Source organism: Pleurodeles waltl, chromosome 1_2 (genome assembly GCF_031143425.1).
Source record: "Pleurodeles waltl isolate 20211129_DDA chromosome 1_2, aPleWal1.hap1.20221129, whole genome shotgun sequence".
NCBI lineage: Eukaryota > Metazoa > Chordata > Amphibia > Caudata > Salamandridae > Pleurodeles > Pleurodeles waltl.
This window is the reverse complement of record NC_090437.1, coordinates 513633621-513651328: the sequence shown is the minus strand read 5'-3', so window position 1 is coordinate 513651328 and position 17708 is coordinate 513633621. Positions and strand designations below refer to the sequence as shown.

The following is a 17708-nucleotide window of genomic DNA, read 5'->3' as shown; positions in this document are numbered from 1 at the left end:
GTGGAAGGGGGTTTCCCGCTGGGCGGGCGGGTGGCCTTCTGGCGGTCGCCCGCCAGCCCAGCGGGAAACTCAGAATGACCGCCGTGGTCTTTTGACCGCGGTACGGTCTTCTGGCGGTTCCCGCCAGGCCGGCGGCATCCGCCGCCGGCGGGGGTCAGAATGACCCCCTATGTGGCTTATGTGGATCCTCCTATTTTTTATACCCATAATTCCCTGCAAACATCAAACCTTGGATGACAGATTTTCCTCTCATTCTGGAAAGGAAATTTTCGAAATCTGCAGGGATTTGTAAAAGTCCTCCCAGAAATATTTTCCACACTTCTCTATAAAAACAGCACCAGGGGGGCTGGGAGAGTGTTTTGTGGGTACCTGCTAGGCCCACATATACGTAGACTAGACATTTGGGGGAGACCTAAGGCGGTGTGGCTTGTATGAATCCAATGATGTTTCCTTCCCATAATGCCTTGCAAACATAACTGTGCCTACAAATACCCTAAATACTCTCAATGTCTATTGAAGATAAATTTATCATTCGGGTCCTGAGTCATTTAGAACCCACAGAACCCTATTAACCCTGGGCACTTCTGAAAATCAGATAACAAGGCGAATCCAGGGTACCATGGCTTGTGTGGAACCTAATATGTTTCCCTTTCCAGAATGCCCTGTAAATGGCATAACTATCTCGAAAAATTCAATTTCCTCACGTTTGTTGCGGGATGGCTGCAATATTAGGCCCAGGATTGGACAGCACCCAGGGAAACCTAACCAACTGAGACATTCTGAAAACTAGACACCTTGAGAAGTCCATGATGCTGTGGTATTCTTGCATCTTACCACATCTATTTTTTTTTTTTTTACAAAGTATGACCTATAAATGTCAAAATAGGACTGAAAAATTCAAATTCCTCACAGTTATGGTACTGCCGCTAGCGACCAAAAGCCCAAGTAGTGAGCAGTCATCCATGCAAAATGAGAGGAAAGTGGGATTACTTTGAGTGTAGTTTTGTCATATGGATTGCCAGCAAGAGGTTAAACTCACCATTCTGTCTCCTGGCGAGGGTAGAAAGACTCTTTGGTGTCTGGAGGGGTTGGGTCCAAGCCTAAAATGGGCTAATGCTCCACCCCATTCCATTTCTCAAAGAATTTCCCTGGTGGTCTGGTGGGCTTCCTGTACTCCTACTCCATCCAAGTGTGGTCAGACTGGTGGTAAACAGAATAATTTGCCCCAAGGAGCCATAAAGATTGGGTAGCAGAGAACAGATCAGCCACCTATCCCAAGCCAGGGAGCAGAAAGTCTGTCTAGTGTCCTGGGTTGGGTTCTGATGCCAAGATAGGCCGCCCCACACCCAATTCATTTATTGAGCAAATATGCCTTGTGTCTAGTAGTCTGTCTGACACCTGGGGGAGGCAGGTTGGGTGTACACCACCCAACCGCCCCAGGGCGTGGAATGACAGAAAACCAACGTTGGCAAAGTGCAGCCTGTTGCCAGGATGGCCTTCCCGCCCCCTACCCACAGCCTCCAACACCCCCCTCACACACACACCATTTTCTTTTCAGATCATCGATCTCTGGTGTCTAGGGCATGACAACTGGGGTAAAACCCCCACAAACTGGCCCTAGGGCAGAAAGACTGTATTGGACATGTCGGTGGGAGGGTGACCTAATCCCAAGTCAGGCCAGTCATTCATCCATTCTTTTTATTAAGACTGGTCCTTGCGTCAAGTGGGCTTCCTGCCCCCTGGGGAGTAGCTGGGTTGTAAATGTCCCCATCTCCAGAGGGATGCAAAAATACTGCTTGATGTCCAAAGACTTGAGGGGGGGAATACCTAATGACAGGATGGGCTTCCCCCACAAATATTTTTATTTAAACAATATTATCCCTGATGTTTAGTGGCCTTTCTGGTCCTCCGAGTGAACAGATTGGGGATAAACTCCCTACCCAACCCCACAGGGGGAAGAAAGACTGGTGCTTAAGGGTGAATGAAGCCTTATGCCAGGATTTGCAGGGTCCTCCTCCCATTTCTTTTTCTGGTCATCAATCCGAGGTTTCCAGTGGGCTTTCAGTCCTCCTTAGCAGGTTAGATTGTGGGTAAGCCAACAATTTGCCCATAGGGGTCAGAAAATCCACTAGACACTAGAGATTAATGTCCAAAAAAGAAATGAGGAGAGACTGACCTATCTTGGCATCGGGCCTCACCCACAAGTATCAGACTGTCTGGAGCCCAGCAGACAGGGGGGTGCATCCCCAATTCAAAACAGACTTTGCCTGTCCCATTATTTTTCAAATATTTTCCCTGATAGTTAGCAAGCTTTCTGCCTGTGGAGTGGGTAAACCACCACCCCAGGGGCGGAAAGAAAGTCTACGCACATAGGTGAGTGATTAAAGACCAATACCAAGACAGGCTAGCCCCCCACTAATTCTTTTTTGCTAAAAAAAATATATATGTTCCTTGGCATCTAGTGGGCTTTCTTCCTCGCTGGGGAGGGGTAGACTGGAGGGTAAACTTCCCCTGCTAGCTACATAGGAACATAAATGTGTAATGAGGGTGAACCAGTAAAGGGCTTGAATAGAAGTGATATAGTCAATCATGCTGTGGTGGTGGGGGACGTAGGGGTATTTAATAGAGTTTGTCTGGTTCGCCCATGATGCAGAAAACACTTGCACTGCACTCGCATGCTTTCATAAAGTATGGTAAATAGCTGCTACATTTTGCGTTCTATTACGCCATATGCATGCTCTTGCAAAACTTTAATAAATATACTTCAATGAGTGATGCTTTCACACCATCTCACGTGAGTTGGAAACAAACGGGTTGAGATTTGCTAGTGTTCCCATCTAAAGGGGCCGTGACATGGATGTTTGGGCTGGGCTGCCTTTACTGGAGAAGTATGAAAGCTGATTTGCATGTGGCTGGTTTCTGTCTGGAGCAGTGCAGTGGGCAAAAAATTGTATGGAATGGCAGGTGGCTTGAATCATCACTAGAAGCTGAGTTTAAATCAAGCATTCTATCCATCACCTTTTTGATTTTCTCAGTGTGATGCCGTAAGTGCAGCAGGTGTGCTGGGAGGTAGGTCCCATGCCCACAGTCATGAGAATCAAGTTGTACCTCATTGATGAGACCAAAATCTGGAGGCAGTCTGACCTCAAACTTTGGGCTGGACCCTTAGTACTGGGAACAAGATGAAGGTTGATTTGCATTTGGCTGGTCTCTGCCTACAATGACATACATAGTAAACGAGCATTTTCAATGCAACGGACCTCGCATTTGCTCAAGTTAGAGCTATTAGCGTGGTAAAGAAATAAAACGCAGTGCGATCGCACTATGTAAAATGCAGCGCGATCAGGCTGCGTGGAAAATAAGCTGATAAAGTAGTCTGGACACCATGCTGAGAACATCGAGCCTCGTATGTTTTTAGTAGTTCACCGGTGCTGCGTAGGTGGGCTAAACACCAGAAAAGGCATGCCTTTCACAAATGAAAGCAAGCGGATTTTAATAGGCAAGCCCACAAACCAATATAAGTGACTGATGTGACATGGGCGTGGTTGGAATCCCAAAGAGAGATTGCAGAATGGGACAGAGCGCTTTGCTTTGGCCCATAAAAAAACATGATAGACTGGAATGCAGCCGAGTACTGCATTCCAGCAGAAGCGATGATTAATTCAGGTATTCCACTCATCACCTTTTGTTTTCCTCAGTGCAATGCTTTATTAAAGATGGGTATATTCAGGCATGTAGTCCCATGCTTGTTGTGCCATAGGAATCAAAGTCATTTTTGCTGATCTGAAATTTGTATAAGGCTGTTTGTGTTCCCATCTTTAGGAGACATTGCTTGGCAGTTTGGGGTGAACTGTTTCTGCTGGAGAAGGAACAAAGCCCAATTGTATTTGACTGGCCTCTGGGGTGCCAAAGTGGACAAAAAAATTTAATTACCAGTGGCTGGGAATAATTCAATCATTTACACATTCCATCTATCACCTATTTGTTTTTTGCTGCTCGGCAATATTCACGTTTCATGCAGTACGAAACCTAATTTCCCCTAATGAGAAGATCAGTGTTTTCTGTTTTTTTCAGACCAATTCCCGCGTGTGCCAGGGGATTTCCTCTGTAAGAGGGGTCACTAAATAGTGGGCAGAGACAAAGCACTTAACTGAGGAGATAAAATATAGTACGCAACAGACTCTCCTGGCTACGTTGAAGCACTGATTTAATGCAAATATTAAATAATACAATTAAACCCAATTGTTTTTGGGGAAGTGCCAATTGCTAAATATGTGCCTCAGCCACGATTTGAAAATCAAAGATAGTCTGGCGCTGACAAGCAAGCAGAAGGAATGTGGGTAGAAGTGGAAAATAGTGCAGAGGGGGGAGAGACAGCAGAAGTGGAAGAGAAAGCAGCACACAAGCTGTAACCTCACGTGACAGCTCTTATTAAGGCCACGCACATCCTGAAGACGCACGGTTATACCTTAACCCTTTACAGGCCACGTTCTGTATCCCTATGAAGAGACTGACCGTGCACCGCTGGATTACACGCATCACACCTAAACTCTTCCCACAGAGTATACCACATTCACACAATTTCTATCCATATATTCCCGCACTCTTCATGTGTAAACCAGAGGTTTTCCACTCCTATCTTTTAATTACACTCCAAAGCAAAAGCAATCTCTGGTCCTCATGTAAGACACTCAAACAATTACCCATATAGGCCAGATCAAAGTCATACACCCTCGCATATACCCTTGTCCATGGAGTAATAAGCTACACGCCACCAAAAGCCTTGCCAGAGGTCTGAGGTAAAATATAAAAGAAACTACAATGCAAATGCAGTGAGTATAGCAGGGCAAATACACTGAGGTACTGAAAGTTACAGCATTATGTCATGCAAATGAAATAATTTGTTTTTAGAGTCTTAAGTCGGAGCAGAATCATTATTTAGTTTATGACAAGGAATATTGATAAATTATGAAACAAGAAACCAGATACAGAGTGATTGTGTAGTGCTGAATCTGCCTATGGTCACTAACGTGTGTTGGTCAAACGAGGAGTTACTCAAAGCACATACTGATTGCTGACAGAAGAGCCTTGGACACAGTCAGAGGTGCCTAAACAAATAAGTTCTGGTTGTATGGCCTCAACACTGCCTTTCAAAACATGTTGCTGATGCTGTGTCTAGAGGTAAATTAGTCTGTATGCAATCATATACAAATGTATTTTTCCTCAGGAGTCATTTATTCAATTGCTCCCCTTGCTTCGAGGCTGTGACCCTCACTAAAACTCCTCCCCTCATACCTCCACCATTTTGCGGTGATCTTGGGTAGAAGCAAGAGCTGTTCTGGGTTTCTAGGTAAGCACTAGGTTTAAACCTTGGCTTCTGAAATTAGCAACAGCTTCACTTTGATGACAGGAAAGCCCTCCTAGCATGCCAATCGCAAACAGTGTTGGGGAGGAAGATTGGTCTCCGTAGACTGTTTTACATTTCTTATTTACAAGTGCATGAATAAATAGCACTATGTCCACAGATCTCCTGTAGATGGTGACCTGCTGAACAGGCATCAATATAATATTTAATGCTGAGGTGAATTTCTTGAGTGATTCTTGTGGGGTGTAGCACCATATAAGATGCTTAGAAGTCACTGGGTGAGTGGAGAGTGACAAGTTAATTTTACTAGGAAGCATTCGACAACGGGCAGTAGTAAGTAGAGAAAGTGATGGATATTAAATCAAATAAACCACATGTAAATGTGAAGTCATTTTCCTAACCAGGCCAGGTTTGTTCAACCTTCATTTTGATCTTCTGATAACTTGACTCAGAATTCTCTTCACAGTTTACAAATAAACTATGGTCCTTTACATTACTATCTCCAGGCTAGGTGAATTAGTCTTTACTACTCTCAGCTCTTACAAACAACATCTGTCCGGGTGTAACACCAACATAGTATGTCTTCCTCTCTTCTGCAGGCTTTTTTGGGGATGTGGTGTGCATGTTTCATAGCCTGGAAGCATTTGGAGCTAAAGCTTTCTTGAATCCTTGGGGAGAACAACCATCCATCCAAACTTTAATACCACTGTATGTGTAAACACACAATTCTGTACTTACTGAAACATTTAAGGCACAGAATCTGAAGATGAACTGTCAAGAGTTCCAAGAAACGTCAAGGGTCGTCTGCAAAGGCACATCATTATTTAAAGAACACAATTATGAATTAATAACATAGTAGGCTGCTCACTGTGCAACGCATAGAGCACCAGATATTCACAGACCTTCAACTGAAGAGACACAAGTAATCTGACAAAACTATAGTCCTGTTCTCTCAACTTATGAAGAAGCAGAAATCAACCTACTTAGTAGTGATATCTCAGAGGAGCTAAACTGCCACCAAGTTCTGTAGCAAGAGCATCGTAAGTCTTTACTTCCTCTTAGGTGGTAAAATGTAGCAATGGGGTCCCGATGTCACAGCACCAGCTGCACCATTGACAGATACACACCTGCTGCCAGCCACCATGGTATTGCTCAGATGCAGTTCAATGCTGATGACCAGGGTTGCGAACAGTAAATGTTTGTTTCTCCCATAACGCATGTCTCACTGCAATCAACTGAGGACCAGAAAGTACACCTCTCCACAGGAAGAGACCCAGAGCAACATGCAAATGCAATTCAAACCAGACAAGCACAATGAAACGTCTAAAATAACTGAAGCAAAATGTCGCCTAACCAGTCGAAGAGACCGACTGAGGGAGTCGTGCATAAAAAATACTGTAGTTCAAATAACTCATGTATGCGCTACAAATCATAAAAATAGCGATAATAGGGAGATATAATAATGTATCGATCACCAACAAACTTATAAAAATGTGTTTTTAAATCTGCATGAAAACTCATGCATTCACAGATGCAAAATGCAAGAGGACGGCTTTTCAGTGAATCAAATGCGGCTTGCCAAAAACTGTTCAGCAACTTTTTGCCGAAGAGTGAACTTTGGCTAACGCATACCTATTATTTATATGAACGGGGATGCGATATTATGACATTCTGGCCTTGCAAATAATCAGTCTCACTTAATCAATCCCATTGCCAGGCAACACATGGTTTCTAAACGGAAACATTAGAACAACACATTCCACCATTCAGCAGTTCACTTAAATCCTAGTTTCACCGTTTATTCGCCTCATTAATGTGGTGTAGATGAGCACACTAGATCATGTCACACAAAAGACGGTCTCCTCCCATCTTCAGCTCACTTGTAGTTTCACCTGGTCACGTGCTTTTTTTTAAAAACCACGTGCACACAGACACAGACGGATAACGAGAGCCTTCCACGAAGTCTGACAGCATTGCTCAGACGCACCCATTCCTTTGTGCAAAATCAGACTGCATGGATTCGTGTGACAAGGGGAAAAAAGGGGGCACATCAGCACAGGCTTACAACCCTATCACACATCTCTGCAAAGGCATCGGCGCACAAAAGGTAAGGCATTCGAGCACGTAGCACTCACCGTGGTGGTGGTGGTCACCTCCTCCGTCACGACCTTCAGGGTGTCGACCACAGAGATGTAGCCCAGGCGCCTAGCAATCGCTAAGGCGGTGTTGCCATTCTGTAGGGACAGAGGGAGAGCGAGACGGAATGAGAGAGAGGACGGTGAGGGGAGTCAATGAGCTCACCAGAAGCCCTGCATGAGCCAGCATTTCCACCCGAGAGGCAGGCGAGCGCACTGGCTCTTTCACCATTCACTCCGACTCTAACTTCCGAACTACCTCAGTCTAGCTGAAATCCCCATGGCAACACAACTCACATCTGTCTCTGCTATTTCTGAGAATACGAAGCCAGTGTGTGTTAACCCTAGAGCTGTCACAGACTTAACACAAATGTGCACAAGGGAAAGCGTTGCTCATGTGTTTTTAAGGCTTACTGGATATTTTTGCACACAGTTGATGGAGTCTTCCCAAATGATCACATATTTATTCAGGCTGATTTTGGATGGAGCCCGCCCACGCGTATGATTTTGGGCCAAGAGGCTAACTAATCTCTGGCGTGCAGAGTGAGTGATTCAAGAGAAATGGCTAAAGGGGCAATTGAAGCTATTCTGTCCTCCCTAAATATGGTTTCTTTCCAGCAAGCTAACTCACTGCTACTTTCTCATAAACGTCTGCATTCCAGTGAAATTAACAAGAGCCATGAAAACATATCTATTTCAGTAACTTGAATGTCTTACGAAAATGCAAGAACATGTTATATGTTTTCCATTATCTCCTGTAGCACCTAGAACCTATTCCGTCAGCGCTACATTAAATTAGCCTAACATAAACTGGAGAGAATCAATGTATCCCGCATATTTGGGCCATACTACTTTAAAAGAGAATAGCATCATTCACACATCTGAGCGCCAGCTGTTGAACTGACCACGTCCATGGCTTCCAGAGTGAAACGCTGCAGCAGGGGAGGGCTGCATTCTCTGGGGGAAGAGTGGGAAGAGAGGAGTCAGCAGCAAACCTCAGAGTTCGCACAACAAAGAGGCTGGGGATCAAGCTTCAAGATGGGAAAGAAACTCACTGCGGTGGTGGCGTTGGGCTTGGCGCCATGTTGGAGGAGAACGTTGATGATGTGCGTGTGGCCTTGTTGCGCAGCTTGATGAAGAGGAGTGTATCCACTCTGGTTGTTGACGGCACCAAAGAAGAAACAAAAAAAAGATCAATCCTCGTGCAATAAAGAGGAACAGTGTAATGGTCACAACCTTTATATTTAGTAAATATAATTATTCAGACGTACTCTATGTATGAGTGCAACTTAGTAATTACACACAGTGCATCATCTTTATTGCAAAATGGGCCTAAGTTACATGCCTACAATATCCTAAATTGTGTGCAAAGTGAACATGCATTGGCAAAGCCAGGAGGTTTTGTCTATGCAAGATCTATTGACTTTTCCAATGTCTTTTACTCATGTTGTACACCAGCGTGGCTGCTGTTCAAAATGGCTAAAAGTTAGCGGCTTAGAGAAAAGTGGTGTGGAGTGTTGTAGAGTGGAATGGTGAAGAGTGGAACAGAGTGTTGTAGAGTGGAGTGGCAGAGAGTTTCATGTATAGGAGTGAAGGGCAGAGTGTAGAGTTGCATAGAGTGGCATAGGATAGAGAGGACTGCTGTAGAGTGCATTGGCGTAGAGTGTTTCAGAGTATAGTGGCATACAGCACAGTGGCATTGAATGCAGTGACATTGAATTCAGTGGAATAGAGTGCAACATCCTAGAATGTAGTGGTGTAGATTAGAGTCGTGCATGGAAGAGTGCAGTGGTACAAAGTGGAGTGGCACAGAGTGGAGTGGCATATAGTGGCATAGAGTGGCGTAGAGTGCAGTGGCGTAGGGTGGTGCAGAGTGGAGTGGCACAGAATTAAGTGATGCAGTGGGCAGTGGTGCAGAATAGAATAGAGTGGCATAGAGTGCATAGTAGAGTGACACAGAGTGCAGTGGCATAGTGTGGTGTAGAGTAGCACAGAATGGTGCATAGTAGAGTACAGTGGCATAGAGTGCAGTGGCATAGAGTTGTGTAATGGAGTAGTGCAGAGTAGAGTGGCATAGAGTTCATCGGAAGAGAGTGCAGTGGTGTAAAGAAGAGTAGAGTGGCGTGGAGAGCAGCAGTGCAGAGTACAGTGATGCAGAGTAGAGTGCAGTGGCATAGAGTGCAGTTGTGTAGAGTGGATTGGCGTAGAGTGCAGTGGCCAAGAGCAGAGTGGTAAAGAGTGTAGTGGCATAGAGAGGAGTGGTGCAGAGTAGATTAGATTGCTCTACAATGGACTGGTGTAGAGTGCAGGGGCACAGAGTTGAGTGTTACAGAGCAAAGTGGATTGCCGTAAAGTGTATTGTCATAGGATGCATTGGCATAGAGTGCAGTGTTGTACAGTGGAACAGAGTGAAGTTATGCAGTGTAGAGTAACCTGGCCTAGACTGGAGTGATGTAGAGTACAGTGGCAAAGAGTTCTTTCATCTAGAGTAAAGTGTTGAAGAGTGCATTGGCATAGAGTGGAGTGGCACAGGGTAGAGTACTGAGGAGTAGCATGAAGTGGGGTAGAGTGGAGTAGTGCAGAGTGCAGTGGTGTGGAGTGGTGCAGAATAGAGCGGAGTGGCGTACAGTGGAGTAATCATGGTGTGGTAGCATGGTAGCACACTGCCATTACAGACAACATATTTTCATATGAAATTATTATTACATTTGCGCAGACATGCAGTTTTATTAATACAGCTATACTGCACACAAATAATAATGTGTGAAAATTGCATCACCTAGTGGAATGAATTCTTTTGATCATATTAAAGTATTTGTTTCCAACACACTTCAGAAATAACAAGACATGTGCTTCATTTGTGGTCCTAATTCTGATATATTCTGAAATGCTCACACAGTTCATTTAAATGTTGTCCTGGCCTAGAAAAAACTCTTTCCTAACCCCACTATCTAGCAAGATTGTCACTTAAACCCTCTCACTTTGAAGCCAGAGAAACAAAAGTAAACAAGCGCCCTTGGAAGACAACGCCTGATATTTGACCTCGGTCACTGAATGCACAGCAAATGTGACGAGGTAAGAACAAGATTTACAGGCCTGTTTACAGAAAAGGAGCACTTGGAAGGGTACTCTAAATAAGGTGTGGGCAAGGGAAGGTACAAGCTAAAGCTGGACAGCCTAAAACAAAGAAAGCCAGCAAATGGAAAGCGAGAAAATGTGAGTTACAAACCAGAAAGGCAATGGCAACCAACAAGCAAAATGCATTCCTAGGTCAGCTTTCTGAATGTCCCCAAAAAGTCTTTAGCAAATCAGACATCTGCACTGTCTGGTAGAGACCTAAAAATTATGTGTGAGTGCAAATACTGCCCACCCACAATTGTTGGGCATACTATTACCTCAGATCATAGCTGGAAGAAATTGCGCAGATACAACTATGTGGGAGACTAATGCTGTGCATAAAACCAGTTGCAAAAATATTTTGCTATCTTTTCGTTATTTACTGCAAAAGTAATAACTGAATGAAAAAGAGGCCTTTTACAATGTGCAAATGGTATTTGTAATGGAGCTGTTTTGAACTCACTATTAATGTGCACTATACAGCGAGGCAGCTAGCCTTTTTTCAAGCCTTATGTATGATGATGCAGGGTGGCATTATGAATTATAGATTATTTTTAACTTTTAATTTTATTTTTGTGCAGCGCTGTATAGACAACTGTGTGTGAACGGGCTTCATGTAAACAGCATATCACCTATAATGGATTTCATTGTATAGATCAGCTGATGCCATTAAGCTCTGTGGCTGTAAGTGGGGGAACCCGATTGACAATGGGTAAATATTTTACAGAGGGAACTCGGTCTGCATGTTTTTTTGGGGGTCTCACGACAAATCAGAATCTCTAAATACATTCATAAGTCAGGCTCTCTAAATTAACACACCTTCAAAATGAAGTTTTTCTTGCATAGTACATAGCTTATAGTTAGGAGATCTGGGTCTGGATTTACTTTATGATACAACATATTCTTGTGCAACATAGGTGGTGCTTTGTGGCTCAAACCATCGAAACATTGCAAACAGAAACACCAATCAACTTTCAAGCATAATCAATTTACAGCCTAAAGTTAATTTGAGTGCAACACCAAAATCGTATCTTGACAGGTAAACGCACCTATCATCTATACAAATGGACTTAACTGGGTGGGGCTAGCACAAACAGCCATAGGTTTTTACGAAAAGCCAGATCTCCTAAAGTAGCATGACCTGACTTTGGATAAAATCGTAACTCAAAATAAAGTCATGTGCAAACAAGGGCCAAGCACAATATTGCGTGATACACCTATGAAAAAGAGGTGTACTTTATGCATAATGCATAATTTTATAAATTTAACCTTGGGTGCTTGATATTTATAATGGGCAGTGTACCCTATGCCTATAATACAAACCTCATGCAAGGTAACACTGGCTTATGTGTGTGCCAAAGCACAATGCTTATCAAGCATTTGCAAAGCAATGTGTCTTGCATTTGCTCAACTTAGAGATATTAGCGCTGTAAAGTCCTTACTAGACTTTACTTGCCACGTAAATTGAAAATGAAAAGTAAAACAGTTTCAAATAGGCGAGCCAATTTAAAGCGCCACAGCATGAGTGTGAAGCGCGGAGAGATAGAAAAGGAAACAGAAGTTCGCTCGCAGTCAAACCTATCAGCATTTATGCAATTATCCATGTAACAGGGTCGATGTCATGCAAAGCGCTCGACTACTGCCCAGCGAGATCACGCTGTGTTAGACCTGACAGCCTTAGGGTGTTCACCCTCAACTTTTTGCCTGCCTCCCTCCTCTTTTTGACTCTGTTTTTGCTGGTTTTAGGGCTATGCGCACTTTATCACTGCTAACCATTGCTAAAGTGCATTTGCTCTCTCCCTTAAAACATGGTGACATTGGCTCATATCCAATTGGCTTATTTAATTTACTTATTAGTCCCTAGTAAAAGTGCACTACATGTGCCCAGTGCCTGTAGATTAAATGCTACTAGTGGGCCTGTAGCACTGATTGTGCCACCCACATAAGTAGCCCCCTAACCATGTCTCAGGCCTGCAATTGCAAGGCACGTGTGTGCAGTTTCACTGCCAGATCGACTTGGCATTTAAAAGTACTTGCCAACCCTTAAACTCCCCTTTTTCTAAGTCACCCCTAAGGTAGGACCTAGGTAACCCATAGGGCAGGGTGCTATGTAGGGAAAAGATAGGACAGGTACTTGTTTAGTTTATATGTCCTGGTAGTGTAAAACTCCTAAATTTGTTTTACACTACTGTGAGGCCTGCTCCTTTCATAGGCTAACAATAGGACTACCCTACTATACTGATTGAGTGGTAGATTCTGATCTGAAAGGAGTACCAAGGTCATATTTAGTATGGCCAGAATGGTAATACAAAATCCTGCTGACTGTTGTAGTTGGATTTAATATTACTACTTTAGAAATGCCACTTTTAGAACGTGAGCATTTCTCTGCACTTAAATCCTTCTGTGCCTTACAATCCACATCTGGCTGGGTTAGTTGACAGCTCCCTTGTGCATTTCAATTAGACAACCCCAAACACAGGATGCTCAGTCACACCTGCAGACATCTGCATACTGAATGTGTCTTTTTGGGCTGGGAGGGTGGAAGGTCAAACACTTACATGTCAAAGGACAGTGGCCTGCCCTCACACAATGGACTGCCAAACCCCCTACAGGGACCCTGGCAGACAGGATGGAACTGAAAGGGGACCTTATGCACTTCTAAGCCACGCTCTGAAGTCTCCCTCACTTCAAAGGCACATTTGGGTATTTAAACAAGGCCTCTGGCCCTTCCAACTCAGTAACTTCTAGAAAAGATACCACTGGGGAAGAAACTCTGAACCAGAACCTGCCTCCTGCCAAAAGAAGCTGCCTGGCTGCCCAAAGGACTCACCTGACTGCTTTGCTGAAAAGGACTGCTGCCTCGCTGTTGCCCTGCTGCCTTGCTGCCCTCTGGCTCTGCCGAGAAGTGCTCTCGAATGGCTTGGATTGAGCTTGCCTCCTGTTTTCTGAAGTCTCAGGACAAAAAAGATTTCATCTCTGCAAAGAACTCCTTCTGCAGTGAAAATCGACGCACAACCTGCCAGAATCAATGCACAGCCTGCATCATGGTGAGAAAGACGCAGCCCGGCTACCCGAGTAGAGATCGACACCGCAGCAGTGTTGCGACCGGAACTTCGATGCACGGCCCACTGGATTGACGCATAGTCGAGCTGGAATGATGCAGGCCGAATTCCTGTGAGAAGAATCAACACATCTTCTGTGCAACAGAAATTTCCTCGCATCGCCCACCGGATCAACACAGCCCCTGTGACTTTGTCCTGCACGCCCAGGATTTCTCCGCATCATCCCCGGGGCTTTCAAATACCCCGCAAACCAAAGAGGATCCAAGTCCACACACTGGAAATCAACGCAAGGCCCTTGCTGCGTGGAACAAATAGATGCATCGTCTGCGTGCGCCCGGAGAAACCGACGCACACCTCCCAGTTTTCTACGCACCTCCGCCTCTGCGGTTCCTTGCGTATAATTTAGACGAAAACCAGGTACTTTGTGCTAGCAAATCTTTTTATCATTTTCTAAAGTGATATTTTAACTTGTACTTGATCGTTTTGACCTTATCTTATCCAGATAAATATTCTATATTTTTCCAAACCTGTGTTATGTATTTTTGTGGTGTTTATACTGTGTTATTGCATGATTTATTGCACAAATACTTTACACATTGCCTTGTAAGTTAAGCCTGAGTACTCAGTGTCAAGCTACCAGAAAGAGGGCACAGGATGATTTGGATTGTGTGTGACTTACCCTGACTAAAGAGAGGGTCCTTGCTTGGACAGGGGCTAACCTGACTGGCAACTAAAGATCCAATTTTTAACATTGGTGATCAGCAGGTGTGGATAGGACTTGTATTTGTGCAGTGACATACAATAGCTACGTGCACACTACCTACCCACAGTTAAAAGTCAACTTGATTTTTTATCTTTTTCTGCAATTTGGTTTTCTGTCTGACATTTTTAACGTAATCCTCATTGAACATGTTTCTGGCTGGGTCTCAAGCAGGAGCTGAAGAATTTGACCTAGCCAAGCTGTAGACATACACTCTTAACCAGCTGAAGGGGTTCTGCAATGGGATGGGAGTACCTACACAGGATGCCTCCAGAAAGGAGGAATACCAAATGGGGCTGAGATCCTGGGCAGAAGCCCATTCAGATGAGGATGTTGAGGAGGAGGAGCCAGAAGATGGCCCCTCAGAGGATTTTTTACCAGCAATAGGGGATGTTAATCCTGGAATTGTGCCACTTGCTAAACCGGGGAGCAGTGTCTCTAGCCATGGCCTAACCACAGAGGAAAGGAGGGAAGAGAGGGAATTTCAACTGCAAATGGCAAAGTTAAAAATTGAAGCTGAGAGAGCTGAGGCTGAAAAAAAACCTTTGTTGGCTCATGAACTGAGTCTCAAAGAGCTGGATATCAAGGCAAGGCAGTCTGAGTCCAGCAGTGATGGTGGCAGCATACATGCAGGACCTGCTGGGGAAAGGAAGGTTTGTACACCCAAAAATGTGGTGCCAAGTTATGTAGTGGGAGCTGACATTGATAAGTGGTTGGCTGCTTATAAAGTTGCACTAAAGGTTCATGGGGTTTCTGAAGAGCAATTGGGGGCAGCCTTGTGGTGGTATGTACCAGTGGTGGGGAGGGACACACACCTTGTATTGGATCCAAGGGATCAAAACACATACGCACCCTTGAAAACTGCTTTACTTGCTCAGTTTGGGCTGACCCCTGAGAAATACCATCAGAGGTTCAAGGACAGCACCAAACTCTACACACAGAACTGGGTAGACTTTTTTGATTTCTCCAGTAAGGCACTCAATGGATGGGTGCGGGACAGTAAAGTAGATGACTATTTGGGGTTATATAATTTGATCCTGAAAGAGCATATGTTCAGTGTTTGCTTTACAGAGTTGCGCCAGCACCTATTTGACAGTAAGCTGACTGATCCTAGAAAGCTCGCTGAGGAGGCGGACCTCTAGGTTAGCACCAGAGTGTCCAAGAAGGTACCTGGGGGGGGACACCAACAAAGGGGGTCGGGGTACCCACCAGAAGAAAGAAGGGGGAGACAAACTTAAAAATAAGGAGTTCACAAAAGGCCCCCAAAACAATTCCTGGGAGGGGGGATTGGGTGGGGGGTAACCAGTCCCCACCTGAATTTAGGAAAAAGCCAGAGTTCTTTGACAAAAAGCAAGGGAATTTTATCCCCAAATGGTTAGAGTGCTTCAAGCATGGACACTCTAAGGGCGACTCTCAGTGTCCCCAGAGGGCACAGCCCCACACTGGAGGGCAGACACCTGGGTCGGCTAGTGTAGCGCTCGGGGAGGAGATAGTCCCAGTTAGCTTTGGGGAGCAGATAGATGTGTCCCTAGTATCCTTGGGAGATGAGGAAATGGTGCCAAAAGCCCAAATGACCGCCAATACTTTCAAGTATAGGCAGTGGGTCACCATTAATGGGCAAAGGGTGGGGGCTCTGCGTGACACAGAAGCTAGTATAACTACGGTCAGGGGTCAGCTGGTGTCAGCAGAGCAAGTCATCCCTAATACATTCCACCAGGTCATAGTCGCCGACAATCGTGAGAGCCACCTATCAGTAGCTCTGGTTCCTTTTGAGTTGGGGGGGGTCTCTGGTACTCTAAAAGTAGCTGTGAGTCCTGCCATTCCTGTAGATTGTCTGTTGAGCAATGATCTTGAGCACACTGCCTGGAAGGAGGTAGAGCTCAGATCCCACCTGGAGATGTTAGGTTTGCCTGAATGGGTCTGCATGACCACACAGTCCATGGCTGCCCAGGAAGGGAGTCAAGGGCGCCTGGAGCCTGGAACAATGGCCCAGACAGCTGTGCAGAGGAAGGGGAAGGGGTGCGGGAAACCAGCCCCAGATATTCCTGCAGTGGTTGACGGGGTCCCAGAAGAGGAGGCCCCTGAGCCAACTGGGGAACATACTGCAGCCCTGGGTAACCTGCCTGAGTTTGTTAGCTGGCAAGTGGAAGGTGGGCCTACCAAGGAGGAATTCTGCAAGGCACCGAAGGAGCGCCCCACTCTTGAGGGTTTGTGGCAACAGGCCACAGCCCAAGCAGCAGGTGAAGCCTCTGGCGATCACCACATATATTGAGAGAAAGATCTCCTCGACAGTAAGCCTAAGGTACCGGCCGCTGGGGCAGCACATGTGCTGGTGGTCCTCCAGTGCTACCGGGCCTTCCTACTGGGCCTGGCTCACAACATCCTCCTGGCAGGACATTTGGGGCAAGACAAGACCTTTGCAAGGCTTGTCACCACTTTTATTGACCTCGAAAGTGGGTAGCCTCATATGATTTCTGTAGGTCCTGCCCAACCTGCCAGGCTAGTGGGAGGACAGGGAAGAAGCTCAAGAACCCCCTGATCCCACTCCCCATCATTGGCACCCCCTTTGAAAGGGTTGGCATCAACGTCATTGGTCCCTTGGACCCCAAAACTGCCCTAAGTAACAGGTTTATCCTGGTTTTCGTGGACCATGCCACCCGCTATCCAGAGGCAATCCCTCTAAGGACAGTGATTGCACCAGTGGTGTCCAGAGCTCTAATGGGGATATTTACCTGTGTGGGGTTCCCAAAGGAGGTTGTGTCTAACAGAGGCACAAACTTCATGTCAGTGTACATGAAGTCCATGTGGGATGAGTGTGGGGTAACCTACTGGTTTATCATCTCTTACCGTCCTCAAATCAATGGGCTTGTTGAAAGGTTCAACAAGCCCCTGAAAGGCATGATCACTGGCCTGCCTGAGGCCATGAGGCGTAAGTGGGACGTCCTCTTACCTTGTCTTGTCTTTGCTTATGGGGAGATGCCCCAGAAAGGGGTGGGGTTCAGCCCCTTTGAACTTCTCTATGGATACCCTGTCAGGGGACCACTAAGCATTGTCAAGGTGGGATAGGAGAAGGCTCCCAAGAAACCTCCTCAGGACCTGGTTAATTACATGCTGGCCCTCTGCAACCAGATGCAGCATTTCTGGAAACAGGCCAAGAGCAACCTCAAGGCCAACCAAAAGGTGATGGAGGGATGTTATGACCCGAAGGCCAACCTGGTAGAATTCTCACCTGGAGACAAAGTATGGATGATGGAGCCAGTAGAGCCTTG

At 45.4% G+C, this 17708-nt stretch overlaps 1 protein-coding gene across 33 annotated transcripts in view; it reads right to left on the bottom strand.

Annotated features, from left to right (window-relative positions):
* Positions 1–17708, bottom strand: part of ANK2 (ankyrin 2) — a 1630948-nt gene that overhangs the window by 368483 nt on the left and 1244757 nt on the right. For all 33 annotated transcript variants that reach the window (XM_069241684.1, XM_069241892.1, XM_069241902.1 and 30 more), the window contains 2 exons: positions 8556–8654; positions 7501–7599 (listed from right to left, as the gene is read on the bottom strand). In XM_069241684.1, coding sequence (XP_069097785.1) covers positions 7501–7599; positions 8556–8654 — 198 coding nt within the window. The remainder of the gene's footprint in view (positions 1–7500; positions 7600–8555; positions 8655–17708) is intronic.